General features: G+C 58.3%; 1 protein-coding gene across 12 annotated transcripts in view; it reads right to left on the bottom strand.

Annotated features, from left to right (window-relative positions):
* Positions 1–566: 566 nt before the first annotated feature.
* The window catches only part of SS18L1 (SS18L1 subunit of BAF chromatin remodeling complex), a 28478-nt gene continuing 8720 nt past the window's right edge, over positions 567–20324 (bottom strand). Inside the window, exons 1-12 of one of the 12 annotated variants that reach the window (XM_032461501.1) lie at positions 18280–18415; positions 17604–17703; positions 15686–15762; positions 15039–15123; positions 13614–13758; positions 12960–13160; positions 12018–12179; positions 11628–11732; positions 10703–10795; positions 6035–6310; positions 4203–4330; positions 567–3313 (exon numbers count right to left, since the gene is read on the bottom strand). In XM_032461501.1, the coding sequence (XP_032317392.1) occupies positions 3026–3313; positions 4203–4330; positions 6035–6310; positions 10703–10795; positions 11628–11732; positions 12018–12179; positions 12960–13160; positions 13614–13758; positions 15039–15123; positions 15686–15762 (1560 nt within the window). In that variant the 5' untranslated portion in view covers positions 17604–17703; positions 18280–18415 and the 3' untranslated portion in view covers positions 567–3025. Of the gene's footprint in view, positions 3314–4202; positions 4331–6034; positions 6311–10702; positions 10796–11627; positions 11733–12017; positions 12180–12959; positions 13161–13613; positions 13759–15038; positions 15124–15685; positions 15763–17395; positions 17485–17603; positions 17969–18279; positions 20164–20324 lie in introns of those variants that run through there. The other 11 variants (XM_032461502.1, XM_032461494.1, XM_032461491.1 and 8 more) reach the window with 11 other exon arrangements.

The raw sequence follows: 20324 nt of genomic DNA, 5'->3' as shown, positions 1-20324 counted from the left end.
CTGACCCCCGAGGAGTGCCCGGACTCCCCTGACCCCCGAGGAGTGCCCGGGCTCCCCAGACCCCCGAGGAGTGCCCGGACTCCCCTGACCCCCGAGGAGTGCCCGGGCTCCCCAGACCCCCGAGGAGTGCCCGGACTCCCCTGACCCCCGAGGAGTGCCCGGGCTCCCCTGACCCCCGAGGAGTGCCCGGGCTCCCCTGACCCCCGAGGAGTGCCCGGGTTCCCCAGACCCCCGAGGAGTGCCCGGACTCCCCAGACCCCCGAGGAGTGCCCGGGTCCCCCTGTACGCACCCCACCCCCCAGTGACCGGACTCCCCTAACAGTCCCGAGTACTCCCCTGTCCTCCGCCCCCCCCCGACCCCCCCACTGCCTGGTCTCGGGCGGCTGGGTCTAGCGCCCACCCGCGGGGGCCCTCAGCTCGCCTCACTTCGAGAGCGGTCATTTCTCAGACCCCCACCTGCTAGGCGTCGGGGCAAGAGGAGGAAGACTAGCATCGGTTCCCAAGTCTTCCTTCCACCTTCACTGGCCTCCACCGTGGACGTAGTCGTGTAAAAGCAAAACATCAACCACGCTGCACAAACAATTCATTTTAGCCTAAGCTTTTGCAAACATTCATGTTACAGAAGAGAAGATATCATACAATTAATGAAAAAGAACTGCTGGCATCACCTTTCCCCACGATATTACATAAAAATGGACAACACATTAAATAAACATTCTGTTATTAATCATTAAATATATTAACACCCAAAATCATGTATAAATTAAGAAATAAATGTACAAACTATTTCACAAAGTGCTTTTTAAAATATATACACAACATTCAAGAAATTTCTTAATGTAAGACATTTCAGATTGAAGTTCTGGGATAAGTTTTTTAAGTGTCCTTTTCCTTCAAAAAGTATTAATACAGCACTTACAAAGAAAAAACATAAAAGGCATGTTCCACATTGGCAAGGAACAAAAATTAACTATTTTCACAGTTATCTGAAATGTTTAACATTTTCAACGGGGAAAGTTTAATCCCCGATTCGGTTTGCAAATTAGTTTTATGAAAACTCTCAGGAAAGAACAGAACCAAATCAAGGGAAGTGACTCCCTAAACGAAACTGCTAGTGTCTGTGTCGTTCAGTGGTTAAGAATTCTCATTTCAGTCATTTAATACAGACATGTATTTGTAAGCCCTTACCAGTGTTAAGGGTTTCTAAAACCCATATGTCTACAAAATTAACACTTCCATCCCAATGTAGGTGTGATTCTGTCTCCACAGAAGAGGGAGAATGTCCTAGAATAGGACTTGTACCCGACAGGGACTGTCTTTTTTCTGAGCCGTGATTCTTTATCTGTAAAACGGCAACAGTCATTGTGTCCGTATTTCCCAGCATGGACTGTCAGGGTTCGTCCCAGCAAAAAGCATTCAAATCCAGATAAAGAACTACTTTAAACTCTTAAAACAGAAAACTTAACAGTTGAAAACATCCTCAGTAGACCTGACAGATCAAGAACTTGATATTTTTGTATTTTCCTGGTTGTCTTGGAAATAAGTCAGCATTTAGCCAAAGATGTTTTTAAATGATTCACAGTAAATATGGATATTATCAACTAGTAAAGGTTGATAAAATGTCCACATGACTTATTAGTGAAATGTAGAATTTTTCCTTCGAACTGACTTTTCCACATGAGCTGTCTTTAATGTCTGCACAGGATTTAAATGGGATTTAATGTCCTAGGAATATAAGAACACAATAAAATCAGCGGTGTTCCTTTTAAAAGTGAGGTGTGAATTTCGGATATCCCTAAAAGGAACGCCTGCTCGATGATCTGAGTAAGTAGGTCCTGGAAGAAATAGTATAAAATAAACAGCATGCCGTCTGTTTGGAAAATTTGGCATCAGTACTTTAAATTATAAATTTAGAATTGGGCATGTTAAATATTAAAATCCCAGAAATGACCGTCAGATAAACAAGATCCAAAGCCGAAGTGATTTCAGAGAACTACCCTCTCCTCCCTTCAGCTATTCCACTCTCCCTAGGTTAAGCTGATCGTACGTTCGTATTTACTTGGGAAACAGTCATTGATCCCTCTTTACCTTTTAATACAAAAACATGTAACTTTTTGGGTACACAGAATTGGTGAGAGACAGGTGACGGGTGAGCTCTGGAAACAACGGTTCACAGCCTCCCCAAATGAAGCACGTTTATCCTTTCCATTGTGTAACAGAAACTGACCCAAAGCACAGAAGATGCCTCCTGCCCCCGTCCCCCTGCCCCATCGAGGCACAGGAAGAGGCTGCCATCCAGGGGTCGTGCGCAAGTGTCCGGCTGCAGTGTGACCAGTGAAGGACAGCTTTACACACAGCACAAGTGCGTGAGGAAGAGTCAGACCTGAGGTCTGCGTATGTGAGTACGAGGACTGTGGCATCTTGTAGGTGTCCCATGCCTGGGCACAGAACACTCTGATGACAAAAGGACCCCTAAAGCTAGCTAGAAACACTGGGGTGGGGGCGGGGGACAAAAGGGACCAGCTCTCCGTCGTACGGACGCACACCACTATACACAGCACCAAACACGTCACACCATCAGCGCACGTCTTGCACCAGAGGTGCACACTCAGCGTCATGCCCAGCAGGAGGTGTGCACGTCTCACATGCAGACGCCGCGTGGGACGGAGGCGCAACCCATGGGTCACAGTTCATTAGAACTGTCCCCAGCCTGTCCATCCCCAGGTGGACATGCCATCGCGAGACTCCACAAGAACGCTGTCCCTTACTGCTGGTAATTTCCGTACTGGCCCTGCAAGAGACCAAGACACCGATTACACCTCAACAGTCCTGCGGAAGAGTCTGCACCCGAAGGGAAGATGGCACCCCACCCCCGCCAGCACCCAGGTGGGAGATGGAAGGGGGCATAAAAGGCAAGTGACAAACAGCCTCTGCCAGTTTCCATGGGGCAGGCAGGTAACTGCCCTTCTGAACGCCACCGTCCAAGCTGCAGCTACTGGTTTAGATCAGGGAGGGGGGTGTTCGTTCAAGCCGTCACACAGCAGCTCAGGGCGGTGGGTGGGCCAGGTGCCTCACATCGCTTCTGCACCCTGACCCTGCCACGCACAGGATGCCCGCTGCTGGCTCCCAGTGGCAGACAACCTTGGCGCTGCCTCCAAGACTCAATGTCCTGTACGCCCACAAGGAGCATCCGAGCTGCGTTCTTGAAGGCCAAAGACGTTTGCTTCCCGAAGACCCTTCCCTGGGTTTGTTGACTTGGTGTCGGAAACTCTTTAGGTATGACTGTTGCATTCTCTCTCTTTAGGGAGCAGAGCTAGAAGCGTTCAGAAAATAAAGTACAGGACCTTACCTACTCAGTTCCCTGGGAAAAGCACCCATAGTCTATGTGGAGCCTTGACATTTCATTGGCCGTGTCAACTGTCACTAGTGTCTCTGATCCAGCACAAGAAGCCACCAGTGGGCTTTGGCCAAGGGCTCTCTTCAAAGGAGGCTCCAAGAATATGCCCAGGATAATTCTCCTGCCCCGAGCTGTAGCCACCGAGCCTCTTCCTCGCCATCTCCAGTGTGGCAAACCTGGTGGCCTCAGGACCTCTGCACAGCCTCCCCGTGGCTGGCTCACTCCTACCCTCGGTTCCTGGCCCTCTCGTTACCTGTGAAGGGCAGACCCTCGCCATTCTGGGAGCAGGAGAGGCTCTGCTCAGGTCTGACGCCCTCGCTGTCCCCTCAGCAACGCCAGGGCCCGACTCACTGTCACCTCAGCAGAGAGGGCCTCCCCGACCTGGGCTAAGCCAGCCCTGCCACCTGTGTCTTGTCCCCTTGCCCCTCCGGGTCCTCCTCCCAGAACCACCGCCGCTGCTCCAACGCGGGCCCCCTGAGCGTCCGCTCTGTCGGACCAGATACAAGCTCTGACTCTGGTGGCCGGGGTCCCCCAAGCCTGCGGCAGACACTCGACGCTGCCGGGCGCACGGGAACACCTGAGGGATGAGCCTCCGACAGCGAGTTTAGGAAGTGAACAGCCAGCAGCGTCTGACGGGCACACACGGAGACGCAACTTCTAGACCTCACAGACTCAGAGAACGGATGTTCCAGCAGGGACCCCGGGAGCCAACTCGCCCGCCTCACTGGCCCTCGCGACCGCAGGGGAGACCGTCTCACGCCTGGCACACAGGGGCCCGCGCTCTGGAAACACACGGAAGGCTTGCCTGCTCGTAGCCGTAGGGCCGCTGCTGCTGGGCGGCCGGGCCGGTCTGGGCCGCTCTGTAGCTCCCGTACTGCTGGCCCTGCCCCTGCTGGTAGCCGGAGTACTGCGAGGGGGCGCCCTGCGCGGGCCCTGGAACACACACAGGCTGTGAGGCCGCCGGCGCCCCGCCCAGGCCGCCCAGGGCGGGCCCCCCACCCCCACCCGGACGGGGCTGGGGGCCGCTCTTAGCATCCCGGTGCCTGTCCTGGTGGTCACTGCAAACGTGAGGTGAATTCACAGCAAATGGCGAAGGCACACAGCAGGAGGAACAGTTCAGTGGAGACTGGGGGGAGGCTCTGGGAAGAACTGATGACACCAGCGTTCCTGCCTCATGTGAATCGGAATCACCTGTGAGCCCAGTTCGCCGCCTCACACGTGGGGCCACGCTGATGCCCCACCTTGCCAAAGCCTCCCAGGTGACTCCACGGGGGAGGGTGCAGACCCACCGGCCTGGACGTGCGGTTTGGGGAAGGACGGCGTTTGAGTTGAACGAGGATGTTTCCGGGGGTGGCGGAGGGACGCCTTGCACCCACTGAACTCGCCCTCTCGCTGAACTGACACCTGCTCGTCCAGGTCAGGCTGGAGGACGGCTGTTACTGGGGTGGGCTTGTGAGGCCGTCCCCCTGTGGGGCGTCAGGACGTTGCCCTCCGGAGACAGAAACGTCAGAGACACTCTGGGCTCTGGAGGGCACAGCCCAGCACCTCTCGGGAGAGGGTCAGGGCATGACCTGCAGGCAAATGGCCAGGGTGCACTGCTTCAGGTCCACCCGCCTAGGGAGACCAGAGAGGGCTCTGGTCCTGGTGGCACGTTGCTCTGTGGGGCGGCCGGACCCCGGGGAGACTAAGCCTACATCCTGCTCATCTCCTCCACAGGACCGGGCATCTCCTGGAGCTCACTAAGCTCCCCTAGCCCACTTTTCTGTCCAACGGGCTCCCCTGGCCCCTTCCCACTCTGGGAGCCCTCCCTGGTGAACCAAGGCCGACGGAGGGCCGGGCGCTTCCAGGCGCTGCTGTCAGACGGGCCACACATGCACTGAGCCAGGTGAATGTCAAGTGGGACTGGGCTCAGATGAGGTCCACCTGCCCCTGGACTGTTCTCCAGTAACAGGAACCACGGCTCTTTGGGGAAGTGGCTGCTTCCAACACTGGGGGGAAAGCTGTGGCCCCAGAAACAAGAAAGCACTCAAAGCCTGGGGTGCGTCCCAGGGACACAGGTGACAGCTGGATGAGCTCCTGAGAGCAGGGCTGGGACAGTCTGAACAACAGAATAAAGGAGTGTTGGATTGTAACCCAATGTGTAAGATCAGTAACCGCCAACGCCTACCAGCAGAAATAAACGATTCACAACTAAGCGAACAGGGAGAGACCCATCTTCCCAAAGATGAAATCCAAACAGTCTGTGTAGACAGTGCCCCCTTAAGTGGGGCTGGACTCGGTAACCCTGGAGTCTGGAGGGGGAAAGGGAAGGTGCAGCCCCACGGTCGGCAGGCCCGGCGACACCCGCGACCCAGTGACTGAGGTCAGCCTCGGCAGAGACAAGCCATGCCAACCGAGGTGATGCCAAGGCCCTCCACCCCTGTGGTCTTTCCAAAACCCAGAACCCAAGACCACCCTGAGAAGAAGGCCAGGCAAACCCCACCTCAGGGGGTCTTCGAAGTGCCCACCCAGCATTCCTCACAAGTGCCAAGGTCAAGAGAGACAAGGAAAGCCAGAGCTGCCCCAGCCCAGTGGCACCCCGGGAGCCCGGGGCTGAGTTCTGTGGGGCCCGGGTCTGCAGGGGACGGCGCCCCTCACCGTAGCCTTGCTGCTGCCCAGGGTAGCCCTGCTGGTTGGGGTACTGCTGCTGGGAGTACGTCTGCTGCTGGGCCGTGCCCTGCTGGTACCCCGCCTGCTGCTGGCTGTACTGGGAGTTTCCTGCAGAGGGAAGGAGACACGAGCTCGTTTCCGGAGAGCAGCAGTGGCTCCGTCGTCCTGGAGGCGCGGGCAGCGCCGGGACCCCGAGACTGAGTCCGCCGTTCAGCGCCTCTTCCTTCCCACGACAGTTCAGATGTTTCGTTACACTTTCTCTTACTGTCTTACAGAGAGACAAACACACGGCCAAAATGAAGCAGTTAATGCAATCAAGACAAAGGCCAGCAAGCCCCAAAAGATACACCGGAGTCCTGACCTGGGAACCCGTGAATGTGTCTTTCCTGGAAACAGGGTCTTTGCAGATGTAATTAGTTAAGGGGGGCCCCCACCCAGTGACCCACCAACCCACTGACTGGTGTCTGTTTAAGATTCAGACACAGACACAGGGAAGGCTGGGTGACGGCGGAGGCTAGGGCCCTGGAGGTGGACAGAGCCCAGGATAGCGCTTCCCTCACAGCCCCCGGAAGGATCTGAGTGGCCACAGGGTTAGTCTCTGATTTTCAGTGACCATCAATACTGAATACTTTTAATTCGATTTCTAAACAGGCAGATACACTGACGTGATTCAGAAATGTGAAAACAAACCAAGTCCACCACCAAGTCCACCTTGGAGGGGTCCAGGGAGGAACGCAGGCACCTCCAGCCTGCCCAGCCCCAGCCTCACGGCCCCCGCCCTCTCCGCTGCTGTCCCGACCCAGCACCCCCCAGAGTCGCTCCCGGCAGGGAGTGTCAGCGCTCACTCTCAGTGCACTTTGTTTTCACTCAGAAGGGGCACCCAGATACCTGATGCTGCACACCCGGCACGACCCAGGCGACCTACCACAGCTGTGCCCCCGGACATGTCACGGGACAACAGCTCTGTCCAGCCTTTGCTGCTGCAGACGTCTGGGTGGGGGGGAATGCTGTCGGGACTTCAAGGGTCCTGCAGGGGGCTCCGGGGTGGCCCCAAACCCCTCGTCCGGCCCGGCTGGGTCGGCCATGCCCTGGCCCCTTCCAGCCGCTGGCCCTCCACGTTAGTGCCTTTCACTCCGGGGCCCGCCTCCCGTGAACAACCGCAGGACCGGCCACCCGTGCCCACGGCTTCCTCATCCCGCTGGGGGACGAATCCAGTTCCTAGGAAGTTCTTTCTGTCGGCTTCAGTGTCCCCCTCACCACTCCCGCCCACAGCCCTGTCCTCCGAGCGGCCGCAGGCGGTCTGTGCCCCCGACGCGACCCAGCACGCCGCGTGCTGAGGGCGCCAGTGCCGCGGACACGTGTGTGGCCCCGTGCAGCCGGCGTGAACACGAGGGTGGGGCGAAGCGCCTCCAGCTCCAGGAGGAGGCCGTGCCGGCTGCCACACCTGCCTCAAAGGAAGTTACTGAATGTCTTTGCAAACTCCTCATCAATCACAGAAGGCAAGAATTTGTGACCCAAAACGAGGTGCAGAAACATGCGCTTCAGGCTCCGAAGGGCTTGTCCCGGGCGACTGTCCGCGGGACGCTCTTAGCTCTCAGGACCTGCTGGAACTGAGCCGCGGAGGCGCAGGGCGTGCAGGGCTGGGGAGGGGCTGCAGGGACCAGCCCCACGGGGCCGAGGGCTGCCTGGGTGGGACCTCTCCTCGCGGCACTGACACCCAGGCGCTCAAACGCCCGCCGCAGCAGACTCTGAATTTCACACGTGTGACTGTTTTTAAAATGGCTGAAACCAGCAAACATTCATCCACTTCAAGTGTGGCTGCTCGGGGTTCCTGGTGAAATGGAACCTCACGGGCAGCTGCCACCCACTGACAGGTCAGGGCCCTGCAGTTACGAGGCCTCAGACCTGGAGCCACACTGCTGGCGACAAGACCTGGACTCATGGGCCCCCTCCCCAGGACCCACCTCCCCGCGGCCCCTGGCCGCAGCTGCCCTCCGCCATGTCCTGCCGTGAGGGGCCCCCTTTCGTGGGCACGGCCCTATCCCTCGAGCCTCCTACACGTGCGCCACTGGCACAAGCAGCAGCCAGTCAAGGGCCCGCGAAGCTGCCCGTGCGCCTAGGGTCCTGCCTCGGGGCCTCGTTCTCGAGAAACCTCCAAGGTGATGGGCACGTGGTGTGCAGAGATGGCTCGCTGACGCCATTGCCAACAGTGAGAGCTGAGGTGAAAAGCAGCAGGTCCCCTGGAGGACAGCGTCAGTGGTGCCCAGGTGTTCATGGGGGGCTACAGGTGCGCTTCCTCTGGTCGTGACTAAAGGCAAGACTGACCGCCACGCAGATGGCTGCCTGCATCGCGGTGCGGGAGAAAGCTGAGGAAAATCCACCTGTTCACGGAGAACAGCCAACACGCAGCCAGCCAGTGTGTGAGAGCGGCGGGGGGCGCGAGCTGCTCGTAAACAACTTGACTTTGAGATGCTTGAGCTCCTCGGGTCCCTAGTCTTACACTCGTCACAAGCGTTCTAATCCAGCCAGGTCACTGCACCTGCTCCGGGCACAGGCGGGGCCAGGGTGTGAGGTGCCCGCCTGGCGGGGGGACAGCCCCGGGTAGAGTCCTTAGGGAACCGACTCCCCGGCATCAGGTTGGTCTGAGCGCGTGTCCGGGAGCCAAGACCCACACGTGTGAACACAAGACGCCGCACGGGGAAACACAGGTGAGTGACCACAGCACAGCCTCCAGGGTGACTTCCCCCGTACTTCCCAGACTTTCTACACTCTCCTACCATGTGTAACCAAGAGTCAAAGCTGTGCTTTGGAAAACAGTACAGAAGTTCCTCAAAATGTTAACAACGGAATGACCACATGATCCAGACCCTCCAGCTCCAGGGACTCGCAGGCAGACCCTGCTTTACTGTGCTGCGCAGATAACCGCAGTGCGGCTCCAGGTCCGAGGCCTCGCGCAGCTCAGCGGTAGAGCACAGGCTTAGCATGCACAAGGTCCTGGGTTCATACCCCAGCACCTCCACTAAAAAAATAAATAAACCTAATTACCTCTCTCCAGCCCCATTAAAAAATTTTTTAAAAAACCAAAAAAACTGAAAGTTTGAGGTGACCCTGCATCGCAAGCAAGTCTGTTGGGGCCATTTTTCCAACAGCATTTGCTCCCTTCATGTCTGTGTCACTTTGGCAATTCTCCCAACATTTCAACCTTTATTTATTATTACGTTTGTTACCGTGATCGATGATCAGTGACCTTTTATGTTACTACTGTAATTACTTATTTGCTTTTCACTTTTAATAAGATATGTATACTTTGTTTTAGACATAATGCCACTGTACTCTTCACAGACTATAAACCAAAAACTCACGTGACTGGTTTTACTGCAATATTCACTTTATTGCGGTGGTCAGGAACCAAACCCGCAATATCTCAGAGGTCTGCCTGTGCCCTAAAGAACTGAAAGCAAGGTCTCCAAGAGTTACCTGTAGACCCATTTTCACAGCAGCGTTATTCACAATAGCCGAACGGGGGCCCACTGACAGGTAAACAGATGAGCAAAACGTGGTCTAGACATACAGCAGAATGCCATTCAGCCTTAAAGAGGAAGGGGGTTCTGACACCTGCTACAACCCGGATGAACCGTGAGGACATTACGCTGAGTGAAACAGACCAGTCGCAAAAAGGCAAATACTGTATGATTCCACTTACATGAGGTGCTGAGAATAGTCAGAATCTGAGACAGAGTGGGTGCCAGGGGCTGGGGAGGGGAAGCGCTGGGGGGTTAGTGTTTACTGGGGCAAAGTTTCAGCCTGGGAGCATGAGAAGGTTCTGGAGGTGACGGTGGTGGTGGCTGCAGCACAATATGAAGTGCTTAATGCCACTGAACCATGCACTTAAAAATAGCTAAACAGTAAATTTCATGTATTTTTACAATTAAAAAAATGCCACCAAAAAAGTCACATTTTCAAGTCACCCGTTTTGTATTTATTGTTTGTTTTTTCCTCTCTAGGGCCTTCCTGGAGCAGTTAGGTTTTCCCACCACTGACCAGGGAGGCTGGGATCGGAGCCGGCTGACCTCACATCCCCCGTGTTTCGGGGCCTCCTGAGGGTGGGGGGAGGTACCCTCACCCTACGGCCTGGGTCTAGCTGGCACCCACTTGGGAACAGACTATGCCTGCTTCTTCCCAGTTCCGTACTTGGTAACGTCACTTTGGCGACTTTAAGTCAGCCGGCGGGGACCTGGGTGAACGCTCCAGACCAGGGCTTTCCATCTGGGGAGCCACTTCCAGCTCGCCCTGCCTCACCCTCCGGCTGCCGAGGCCCCACCCAGAGATGCGCCTTACCTGGCCAGCAGGTGTTTGAAGACACATTCCGGCCACACTCAGCACAGCAACACGCCCACGGGTACTGCCTGCCTGGCTTGGGAGGTGGGGGCTGGGGGAGAGGTTGCCCGGGTCCCTGCCGTCCACCTTCCCGCCTGCTGAGTTTGGAACAACTGATGGTCTTGACTGAGGAGCCCTGAGACCAGCTCACCCAGGCTGGCAGCTGGACCCGGTGGTGGGTTTGCTTTACGAACACACGGGCGAGCAGGGACGCAGTGCCCAGCCTCCATGCCCACAAAGCCCGCATGCGACACGCCCCGGGCGTGGCGGCGGCCTTACCGCCCTCGTAGTAGTGCTGCGTGGGCTCCTCAAACGGCCGGTCGTAGCTCTGCTCTGGGTAGGACGACTGCTGGTAGGCGTAATCGCCGTGTCCTGCAAGCAAACGGGGGTGCCGTGCGGTCAGCGAGGCCCCCAGCCACCCAGGCCCCGGAGTGACAGCTGTGAACACAACGGTCGGGTCAGGAGAGCTCGGGCTTGGCGCCGGTCTGGTTCCCCACAGACGGAGCCCATGCTGTCAGGCAGCCGCAGGTCCCTTGCTTTAAAGTGCAGGTGGCCACCCTGCTCCTCAGGGAGTGTGCAGACAATGAGCCTCAGTTCACAGAGGACAGAGGACACTCGGTGCCTCACACGTGATACACACCAGAGGCTGCTGGCTTTAACGTTGCTGCAGGTCCCCATCCCGCCGCCTGCTCCTGCGGGTGTTCCGTCAGGGGCGCCTGGCCCCTCGTGAGGCCTGGTCTCCCTTACGTGGAGCAGCCAAGGCTGGCCCTGCACTGGTCTCAGTCACCTCCCCGCCGCCCACTGTCTGACCGTCACATGGTTCCCTGACTGGGGGTCCTCCCCAAATCCCACCCATCCTCTGTGGCCACTTTAAATGCCCCCAACATAAATCCGGGGGCTATTTGAAGGCACTGAAAGGTGATGTGGAAACGGAAAATGACCTGCAGAAACCGTAACGGAGCAGCTGGGAGGTGAGTGTTAGGAGACACGACAGCTCAATGTGCCCCTTCCTGGAGGCACTTCCCAACGTGATGGAACCCCCCCCCCCCTTTTAGGACGTTCATATCCGTCCACTCAGGGGACTACACACCCCGCCCCAAGGAGGCCAGTGGCTGCAGGCTGTGCTGGGAGCCTCCCTCTGCAGGCACTGGCCTGCCCCACGCCCTGGGGACCCTGGGTGGGTGACGGGGCAGTGGGGCCTCACCGTCGGGGTAGTATGGCTGGCTCACGGGCTCCGAGGCGGCCTGGCTGTGGCCATACTGCTCGCCACCGTAGTACTCTTCCTGGCCGAGGTACTGCTGCGATGAGCCTGTGGGGGGGCAGCAGGGCACGTCACCCTGGACCCGGGAGCCTCCCTGACGGGCCACCCTCCAACCAGAGGACACCCCACGGGGGCCCCACGGAAAACTGGGCAGTCTGCTTTCACGCGCCGCCCCAGCCCCAGCCCAAAGCCCAACCAACACCGATCCCCAGGGGCTCCCGGCTGGCCTCCAGGAACAGCGCAGGCCTTGAACGCCTGTGTAACTCCATAGCCCCCACATACCCTCACTCATCGCCAAAGAACTCCCCTGGCTCCGCGCCCCGCTCCCCTCACCTTGCTGGGAGGGCCGGTAGGGCGCCAAGGGCCGCTGCCCCATCATGCTGCTCCCCTGCCCGCTCGGGCCCATCATGGCCATGGACTGGCCCTGGTAGTGCTGGCTCCCGCCCTGGGCCGAGCCGTAGTGGGACGAGGCCGCCTGCTGGTGCATCATGGACACTGGGCGACATGACAGACCCCGAATAACCCGAGAAGCCCCCGGGGCGGCATCCTCCCCCCACCCAGCCCCACCGCTCTCCTCCGGGCCGGGCCATCCCCGCGCCCTGCCCTGTCCCTCAGGAACCGTGAGACTCCCACCCACCTGCCCCCAAGCCCCCAAGGCTGGTCCCGGGGAGCCCGGCACCTCGCCCGTCCCCAGACTCGGGCCTGTCCTTCCATGTAACCCCTGCCCGCAACCCCCTGGAGCAGCGTGCCCAGCATGGCAGTGGGGGAGCCACGTCAGGCAAGTGAAAACAAACAGGGGGCATCTATCTCAGTGACACGCTCTATCTGACTCAATATGCTCAAAATAGATTGTTTCCAACCCGCAGTGAACCTAACGAGAACGGGGGACATACTCACGTCTCCTTTATCTGTGCTAAGCCTTTGAAACTGGGCGTCTGACACTCATGGGCACCCCAGTCTGGACCTGATGCTGCCCAGGTGCTCAGGGCCCCGAGCGGTCACCGCAGTGGGAGGCCCACTCGTGGGGCCCCTGGGCCTGCCCTGCATGCTCCCTGCTCCTGTGCACTGGCCATGCCGTGCCCCCACCTGTCCTCCCAGTGAGGCGAATGCCACCCCTCCTCAGAGCTTCCCTGAAGCTGCTGCAGGGAACAGCCTAGCCCCTCAACACTGGCCCCCGCCTGGCCTGCACCTGCTGGCCCCCGGCCGTCCGGAAGCTGCAGGTGGAGGGCGGTCTGCGCCCGCGTGGGAGGGTCCCGGGGCCGGGCGGGGCGGTACCTGGGTTGGACTGCATGTTGATGTTGGCCCGAGACACGTAGTTGCTGATGGTGCCCTGGCCCTGCAGAGGCACGCTCTGCGAGGCTGGGCCTGAGTGGCTGTAGCCGGGCCCTGAGCCGTGGCTGCTGCCGGACATGCTCATGGAGGTCGTGGGCAGCGTGCTCTGCGCCGTCTGCTGCATGGACACGTGGTTCGGGCCTGCCAGGAGGGGCAGGGGAGACTGAAACCCACCGAAACCCCCTGACGGCAGCCCTGGCCTCGTGCCAGGACCTGCGCTTCCTTCCAGCGACTGCGAGGAGGAGGCCGACCGAGGTCCGTGGCCCCTCGGACGATGGGAAGGGGCCTGATGCTGAAGAGGAGCTGCTGGCCCACTGCTACACTGTCGTCAGTGGTTCCCGGTGGCTTTACTGGTTCTTGACCCAAGGACAGGAATGTCTACGGAAGCCCCCACAGAAGCTCATGCTGAGATGACGTGGCCCCAGACCGACAGTGTCGCAGCCAAGCAGGGGCCCTGGAGTGAGGGCTTTATTCCCCTGCTTGCTACCGCACACATGTGCCTGTGGAAGGGTCCCCCTGGAGCAGAGGGTCCCAGCCGCCCAGGGCCTGTTCTGTTCCCTAGACCCGACCTGACCCCGACACGCCCCGGCTACTGACCGTTGCCGATCTGGGCCTGCATGAGGGAGGACGGCGGCAGGCCCGCGCCGATGGCATCACTGAGGCTTCCCTGGGAGTGCAGGCCCTGGCTGGAGCCACTCTGGGACAGCCCTCCGGGGCCCAGCGTCATGCTCTGGGTGGGTGGCTGTGGCAACAGGAAGGTCACCGAGAGGACCGTTAACTCAGAACAGCCACCGGAAGCCACCCCAGGTTCAGCTGTCCCTGAGAGCTGCAGCCTCACTTCATGGCCACCTGGCGGACGCCTCTAATCCCCTGGCGGGACGACCACGGACGACCGGCTCAAACACTCAGGCCAAGATGGAGACGACACACCCACCAAGCGCCAGCCAAGCTTATCAACGCACGTTTGGAGGCCCAAAGCTGGGCCCCCTTCCTGGGGTTCGGGGAACTGCTCTGCCGGCCCGCCAGCTGTGCCCGCCTCATCCTGCTCCTCCCCCTCCCCGTCCCACTGGGTCTCAGCAGCCCGGCCAGCCCTGTCCCTCACAGCCCCTGCGCCCTAGGGCCCTTGTATGACCAGACCTGTGCCCCAGGCACCCTGCCCCTCCTGGCCCACCCCCAAGCCCACCTCTGGTCACAGGACACAGAAGGGAGGTGGAGCTTACAAGGGGCCCCCTGCATCCCCACCTCCCAGGTCTGGATCAAACAGCCGCTCCGAAGGTTCAGATCAAAGCTGTCTACACCTGGCCAAGGAAATGGAGTTTCCAGCAGGATCGCTGGCATCTGCAGGGTGAGGGACCCCGACGTGACTGGGCAATCAAGACTGGTGTAACATCCTTACTAGCAAAACACATCCTGGCGTTCACAATGTCACCGTGTTCCTGGGGCCAGGGGCCTTGGGAGGTTGGCTGCTGCCAGCACCACATTTGTGCTGGAACCCGGCAGCCACCCCGGTCACCACGGCTGTGACTCTCTGCTCACCTCGAAGGAGGCCTGAGGCAGCCGCTGCTGGACCCTGCTTTCCCAGCAACAATTTCATGTGGGGAAAATACAGTTTTAAAAGTCTAACAGAAAGTAACCCATTTACACTCACACTGGAAGGGTTTACTGTGCTGGCACCTTTTAAAGTTTTGTGGGTGAATCAGAGCAACGCATGCTCATAGGTCACAAATTTCAAGTCGCTCAGAGTGGCTTACAGTGACAAGCCGGAATCCCCAGGCCCTCTTCTTGTTCTCCCCCAGACCTGCTTCCCACTGTTTAGGTCTGGTTTCCTGGGTCACCTCCCTCTGCTAAAGAAGCCGACAGCAGGACCTCAACCAGTTCACTTTCTGTATGTCGGGGAGTCCCACCCACACCACTCACGCCATCAGTCCCCTGAGCTGCTGCAGGGAACCCCAAGGGGTCTGAGGCCCTGCCTGACTGCACTGGGCAAGGGGAGTCCCCTGCCCCCCGTTGGCAGGCACTCACGGCAGGCAGCAGGGACTGCATGTTCTGGTTGGAGTCTGCAATCGTGGCCAGGTAGACCAGGTTCCGGTGCAGAATCTGCTGGTACCTGCAGGGAGGGGTGCAGGTGAAGCAGAGGAGCCACAAGACAGCCTTGCCCAGGGGACGGGGCTGGGGGCAGAGCACTTGGTGGTCCGAGATGGGCCAGGCGGGGAGGGGAGGGGTGGTGGTGGTGGAGGCCAAGGAGGGGGGTGCCACCAGGTCTGCTCAGGGGACGGAAGTCGGGGTGGGTCACAACAAGGCAGAGCTGGAAGGACGCAGGAGGGGATGCCAGGGGACCAGCCTCCTCCAGTGGACACTGGCACTAGGCTAACTCGACACCGTCAGAATGCCCCCGTGACTCTGCATCTGGCCCCAGGGTCACACGAGGTCCTACCTGGAGGAGCCTGCTGTCCCCTGGTGTGGCGCCTGGGCACCCCCGGCAGCCATCCCCTCCCCTCACGCTCCTGTGTCCCTCCAAACCTGGCACCTCTCAGGGGGAGTGAGCCGGGGGGAGCGAGGCTGCCCTCCAAGGGGCATCTCAGCAGCTCAGCTGACCGCACAGCCCCACTCACCCAGGCGGCTAAGCCCCAGGGGAGGCAGGGACGGGCCTGCGTGGCGTGGCCACTTACTGGGTGCACTCGGCAGCCTTGCCCTTGCTCTGGTAGTCCAGGATGCACTGGATCAGGTGGTGGTTCTCGTCCAGCATCTGACAGAGAAGCAGATGTGAGCACGGGATCACCGCAAGTCTGCGGGCAGCCGGCTGGCGGCTCATTAGCCCGGTGGTGCCTGTCCTCAGCGCGCAGGCACAGTGCTCCATATACAGACCTGCCCGCTCACCGCCTGCCCGCAGGGTCAACCCCCGACCCAGAGCCCCCAGCTCTCACTCTGCCAAGGAAAACTCAACCTGCAGGACCCCATGTTCTAGGACCCTTGACCCCAGGGCCTCTGCCTGCTGGAGGGACCCAGCGTCCGAAGCAGGGATCCCAGGACCCTGAGCGAGTCTGGAGGGCGTGAGATTTGCCATCGCAGCCCCACAGCGGGTGTTCCCGGGGAGGCGGCGGGCACCCCAACAGAGCATCACGGAGCCCCTCTTCAGGTGGGCCACGTGGGGGCAGCACCTGTGAAGGCCGGGGAGAGGGAGGAAGGCCAGGTTGGAGTGTGGGGGGCCACACACAGGAGGCAGGGCCTGAACACCCCTACCTGGACGTGAAGGGGAGAGGCCCATGCAACCAGCTGCCCCCTCTGGAGGGAGGCGCAGAACCACGTCCAGAAAAAGGCCTTTGCTCAGCAACTCTCCTGAAGGAAAAATCTGTGCCTTCACCTCCTGTTGTGTCTGGTCATCTTGGCCCCAGGAGGCTCCTCCCAGTGGCCTCAGCTCTGCAGGCCCCTGGCAGCGCGGGGGACGAGGGGCCACCTGCCGCCACAGAGCTGGGGACCCCGCGCCCCATCCCCAGGGCTCTGCCCGTCCCTCAGGGAAACACGGCCCAGGTCTGGCTCCTTGGGAGGGTCACCAAAGCGCAGAGAGGCTCTCCCTGCCCCTCAGCCCCTGAGTCTTCAGGGTTGGCTTCTGCTGCTTTTTTTTTTTTTTTTTTAAGTTACATCATCCTTCTCTGGGCTTCACCGTTTTCTCCCCACCGTGGAGAATGATGCCTCCACGCGGCAATTCCCGCCTTGGCCGAGCAGCTGGCCCGCGACGGGAACCACCAGGGGGCGCTGCGGGCCCGGAGCCACCCGGGGAGTTCACCTGTGGGCAGGTGCCTAAACCCACGAAGGGGCCATTCCCGCCGTTTGCACAGGAAGACTGCTTCCCAGATTAATAAGAAAGGAAAACGGCCGCAAAAGCCCGTCTCTGCTCCCCTCCGAGAGCCTCCCGGGAAGGCCCCAGGGCTCAGCTTCCTCGGCTCAGTCCAGCCAGGCTCTCTCCCCAGGACCCACATCGTGTTGTTTTAAGCACAGGGTGTTCATTTCAGTATCATTTGTAACAGCTCAGAAAAAGGGGGGACACTTAAATGGCCAATGACGGGGTGCCTTAAGCCAAGAGAGTAAAGCCATACGAAGATGTTAACCAGCCATTACAGACATTTTCACAGATTTTTTTAAGCACAAGAAAGTGTTACACTGTTAGGATTTCTTTAAAGCAAGGTACAGAGTATGATCTCAGTGAACTTAGGACCAGTTGAATGAAGGAGGCGGACTGGGTGTGTGCTGACCTCCAAACCCTCCCAGACCCACCTGGTGACTAAGGGGGAAGGGTAACTGCTCACAGGGACAGAGAGCAGCACTGAGACGGCAGCGCAGGCAGCGGGCTCCTAGAAACAGCAGCAAACGCAAGCGCATACCTGAGCCAGCGAGCCCAGGGCGCCGGAGCCACTGCGAAGACTCCCCCAGCTCAGGAAGGTGGAAACTCTGGATCCCTCCCCACAGCTACCTAGGAGGGGGACGTGGGGACGGTGGGGGCATCTCAGGGAACATGACTGGCCCGGGAGGCCAGTGCCAGGACACTGACGGCAGGAGGGCACCCCCAGTGAAGCCCCAGTGTCCTCTTACCCAGCGCCCTGGTCCTAATAAGGGTGACGGATGGCCCGCACCAGCGTTCCTGGGAAGCCTGTAAATGAGATGAACCAAAACCAGCCACGGAGGCCAAACGCTGGGCGAGACGAAGACCATGCAAGAAGGAGACTCGAAATACAAAAGAAAAGAGAACCGTAACTACCGTTAATGTCCTCCAAGATGCAAGGACTCACTGTGTCAGGTTAAAAAAGGAGCTATTAAACACAGCAGAGACAACAAAGAGAGCTCTGGGGTACCTAGAACATATCAACCAAGACAAAAAAAGGAGGAAAGGGGGGTGGAATACGTAGTAGAAAACTCCTAGACCCAAAAGGCCAGGCAGAAAACAGAAAGGGCAGCTGCGGCCGGGCAGGACGCTCCTGCCCCCCGGCCCCCCCCCCCCCCCCGCCTCCCCGGGGCAGACCCGCCCCCACGTCCTCCACTTAACTCCTCCCTGAAGCACCCAGAGAACAGCGTCTGATGCACATTTCCTGAGTTTTTCAGATGCTAAAACCACCACCAAATGGAAGAAATGAACCGCAGGGGGGTCATGAGCACGCAGCCCCCAGACCTACTGGCCCCTCAGGACTGAGGACGTTAATCTGTGACACCGCCCGTTACCACACCGTCAGCCAGTCAGAGACTCGCGCGCAGCCGGGACCCCCTCCCTCACCTGGCCCTTAAAATGCGTTGCTGAACCGCTCCGGGAAGTTCGGGTTTCTTGAGCCCGAGCCGCCGGCCCTCCTCGTCTGGCCCCTCAGTAAACGCTGCACTTGCCCTCAGCACAAGCCGGCACCAGTAGAACGGGCTTCACCACGTGCAGGGGAGTAGGCCTGAGTTTGGTTCGGGAGCACAATGAAATTAGAAGTCATCCAAGTGGCCAAAAATAACTGTTCCAGGACTTTAAGAAGACAGAAAAAATAAAGTCATCCAGAAATAACTGTTCAAAGGCCCAGCGTGACAGACACACAGGGGCCCAGAGAGGTCCTCAAAGTGAAAGGAGCAGAAGCCGCGTCACTGAGCATCCCACACAGCACAGAAGCCTTGGGCACCGGGGGAGCAACGATCCCACCCTGAGGAAGACTTCCTGGGAAGCCTGGGTCCTGAGGAGGCTCCATCAGGAGGGCAGACTGAATCCCGGGTCAGGAGATTTTCCAAGGAGAGGTGACCGCGTCGTTAAAAAGACCTTCTGAGGAGGAATAATCCGATCCTAAGGGACACATCCTGAAGAGAATGACCTGAGCCTGAGGGAGACCTTCAGGGGAGGGCTGACGGGATCCTGAGGGAGGCAATCTTAGGAGAGATGAGTTGATCCTGAGGGAGATTTTTGGAGGAGAAATGACCCCATCCTGAGAGAGAATGTCAGAGCAGGGATGACCCAGTCCTGCAGGAGACTTTCTGAGGAGAGCAGACTGAATTCCAAGGGAGACTTTCTGAGGCAGGTTGACAGGATCCTGAGGGAAACAATACGAGTAGTGTTGACCTGATCGTTCTGGAGGTCTCTGAGGAGGGGTGACCCGATTCTGAGGAAGAGTTGCTGACTGGAGATGACCTGCTCCTGAAGAAGACTTTCTGAGGAGAGTTCATGGGGTCCTGAAGGAGACAATACAAGGAGTGACGACCTGCTCCTTCTGGGGGTTTCTGAGGTGGGAGGACCTCATCCTGAGGGAGACTTTCTCAGGAGTGTTGACAGGATCACGAGGAAGACAATCTGAGGAGAGATGGCCTCATCCTGAGGCAAAATCCTTAAGGAGGGACAACCCAGTCCCTAGGGAGACTTTCTGAGGAGAGAGGATCTGATCCTGAGGGAGACTTAGAGATGACACCCTCTGTCTGAGGGTGACTGCCGAAGGGGAGAGGACTGGATCCTGGGGAAGTACTCTGAGGAGAAGTGAGGCAATCCCTAAGGGGACATCCCGAGGGACATTAATCTGATCCCAAGGGAGACTTCTCTCCAACTCTTTCGGCAGCCAAAACACTAAGTGTCAGGGTAGGATGAACATACTTAACACAAAAAGGAAAATTCACCTTCCACCCAAAAAGAGCACAATAACTGACCTTTAAAACGTCAGTTTTAAAGACAAAGAAGATGGAAGTAGAGTTCCCCACCGGGAAACTGAACACACATGGCGTGGGAGTTCCATGTACCACGAAGCACATCACTGGGGCAAATGGGGACTCAGATTGAGTCCTGCACGTCAGATAACAGCACCGTATCCATGTCGGCTCCCACACTCCGATCACTATACTGCGGTTATGTCTTTCTTTGGAGGAAAGTGATGCTTCAGCATTTGGGAGTGAAGAGGCTTCAGGTCTGCAACTTACTCTCAAATAGTTCCAGCAAAAATAGTATTTATATACAGGGCAGGGTGGGGCAGGGTGAGAGGATAGTAAACGAGGCAGTGTGTTAAGCTGGGGAATTCAGGTGAAGAGCATACAGGAACCCTTTTAAAGGTTCATGTCCCAGAGGGAGAGTGTAGATCCATGGTGGAGCGCGTGCTTAGCGTGCACAAGGTCCTGGGTTCAATCCCTAGGACCTCCATTAAACAAACAAGCCAACCTAATCACCTCCCCCAAATAAATAAATAAATAATACCCCCAAAATGTTAAAAAGATTTTTTTAAAAAAGGTTTAAACTGAAAAAGGAAGAAAAAAAAGGTTCACGTCCCATACACCTTTTCTCGGGAATCTACAACAGAATGCGGCCCAAGACAAGGG

This window comes from Camelus ferus, chromosome 19, assembly GCF_009834535.1.
Source record: "Camelus ferus isolate YT-003-E chromosome 19, BCGSAC_Cfer_1.0, whole genome shotgun sequence".
NCBI lineage: Eukaryota > Metazoa > Chordata > Mammalia > Artiodactyla > Camelidae > Camelus > Camelus ferus.
Note: the sequence above shows the minus strand (reverse complement) of the source record. Positions and strands in the feature narration are given on the sequence as shown.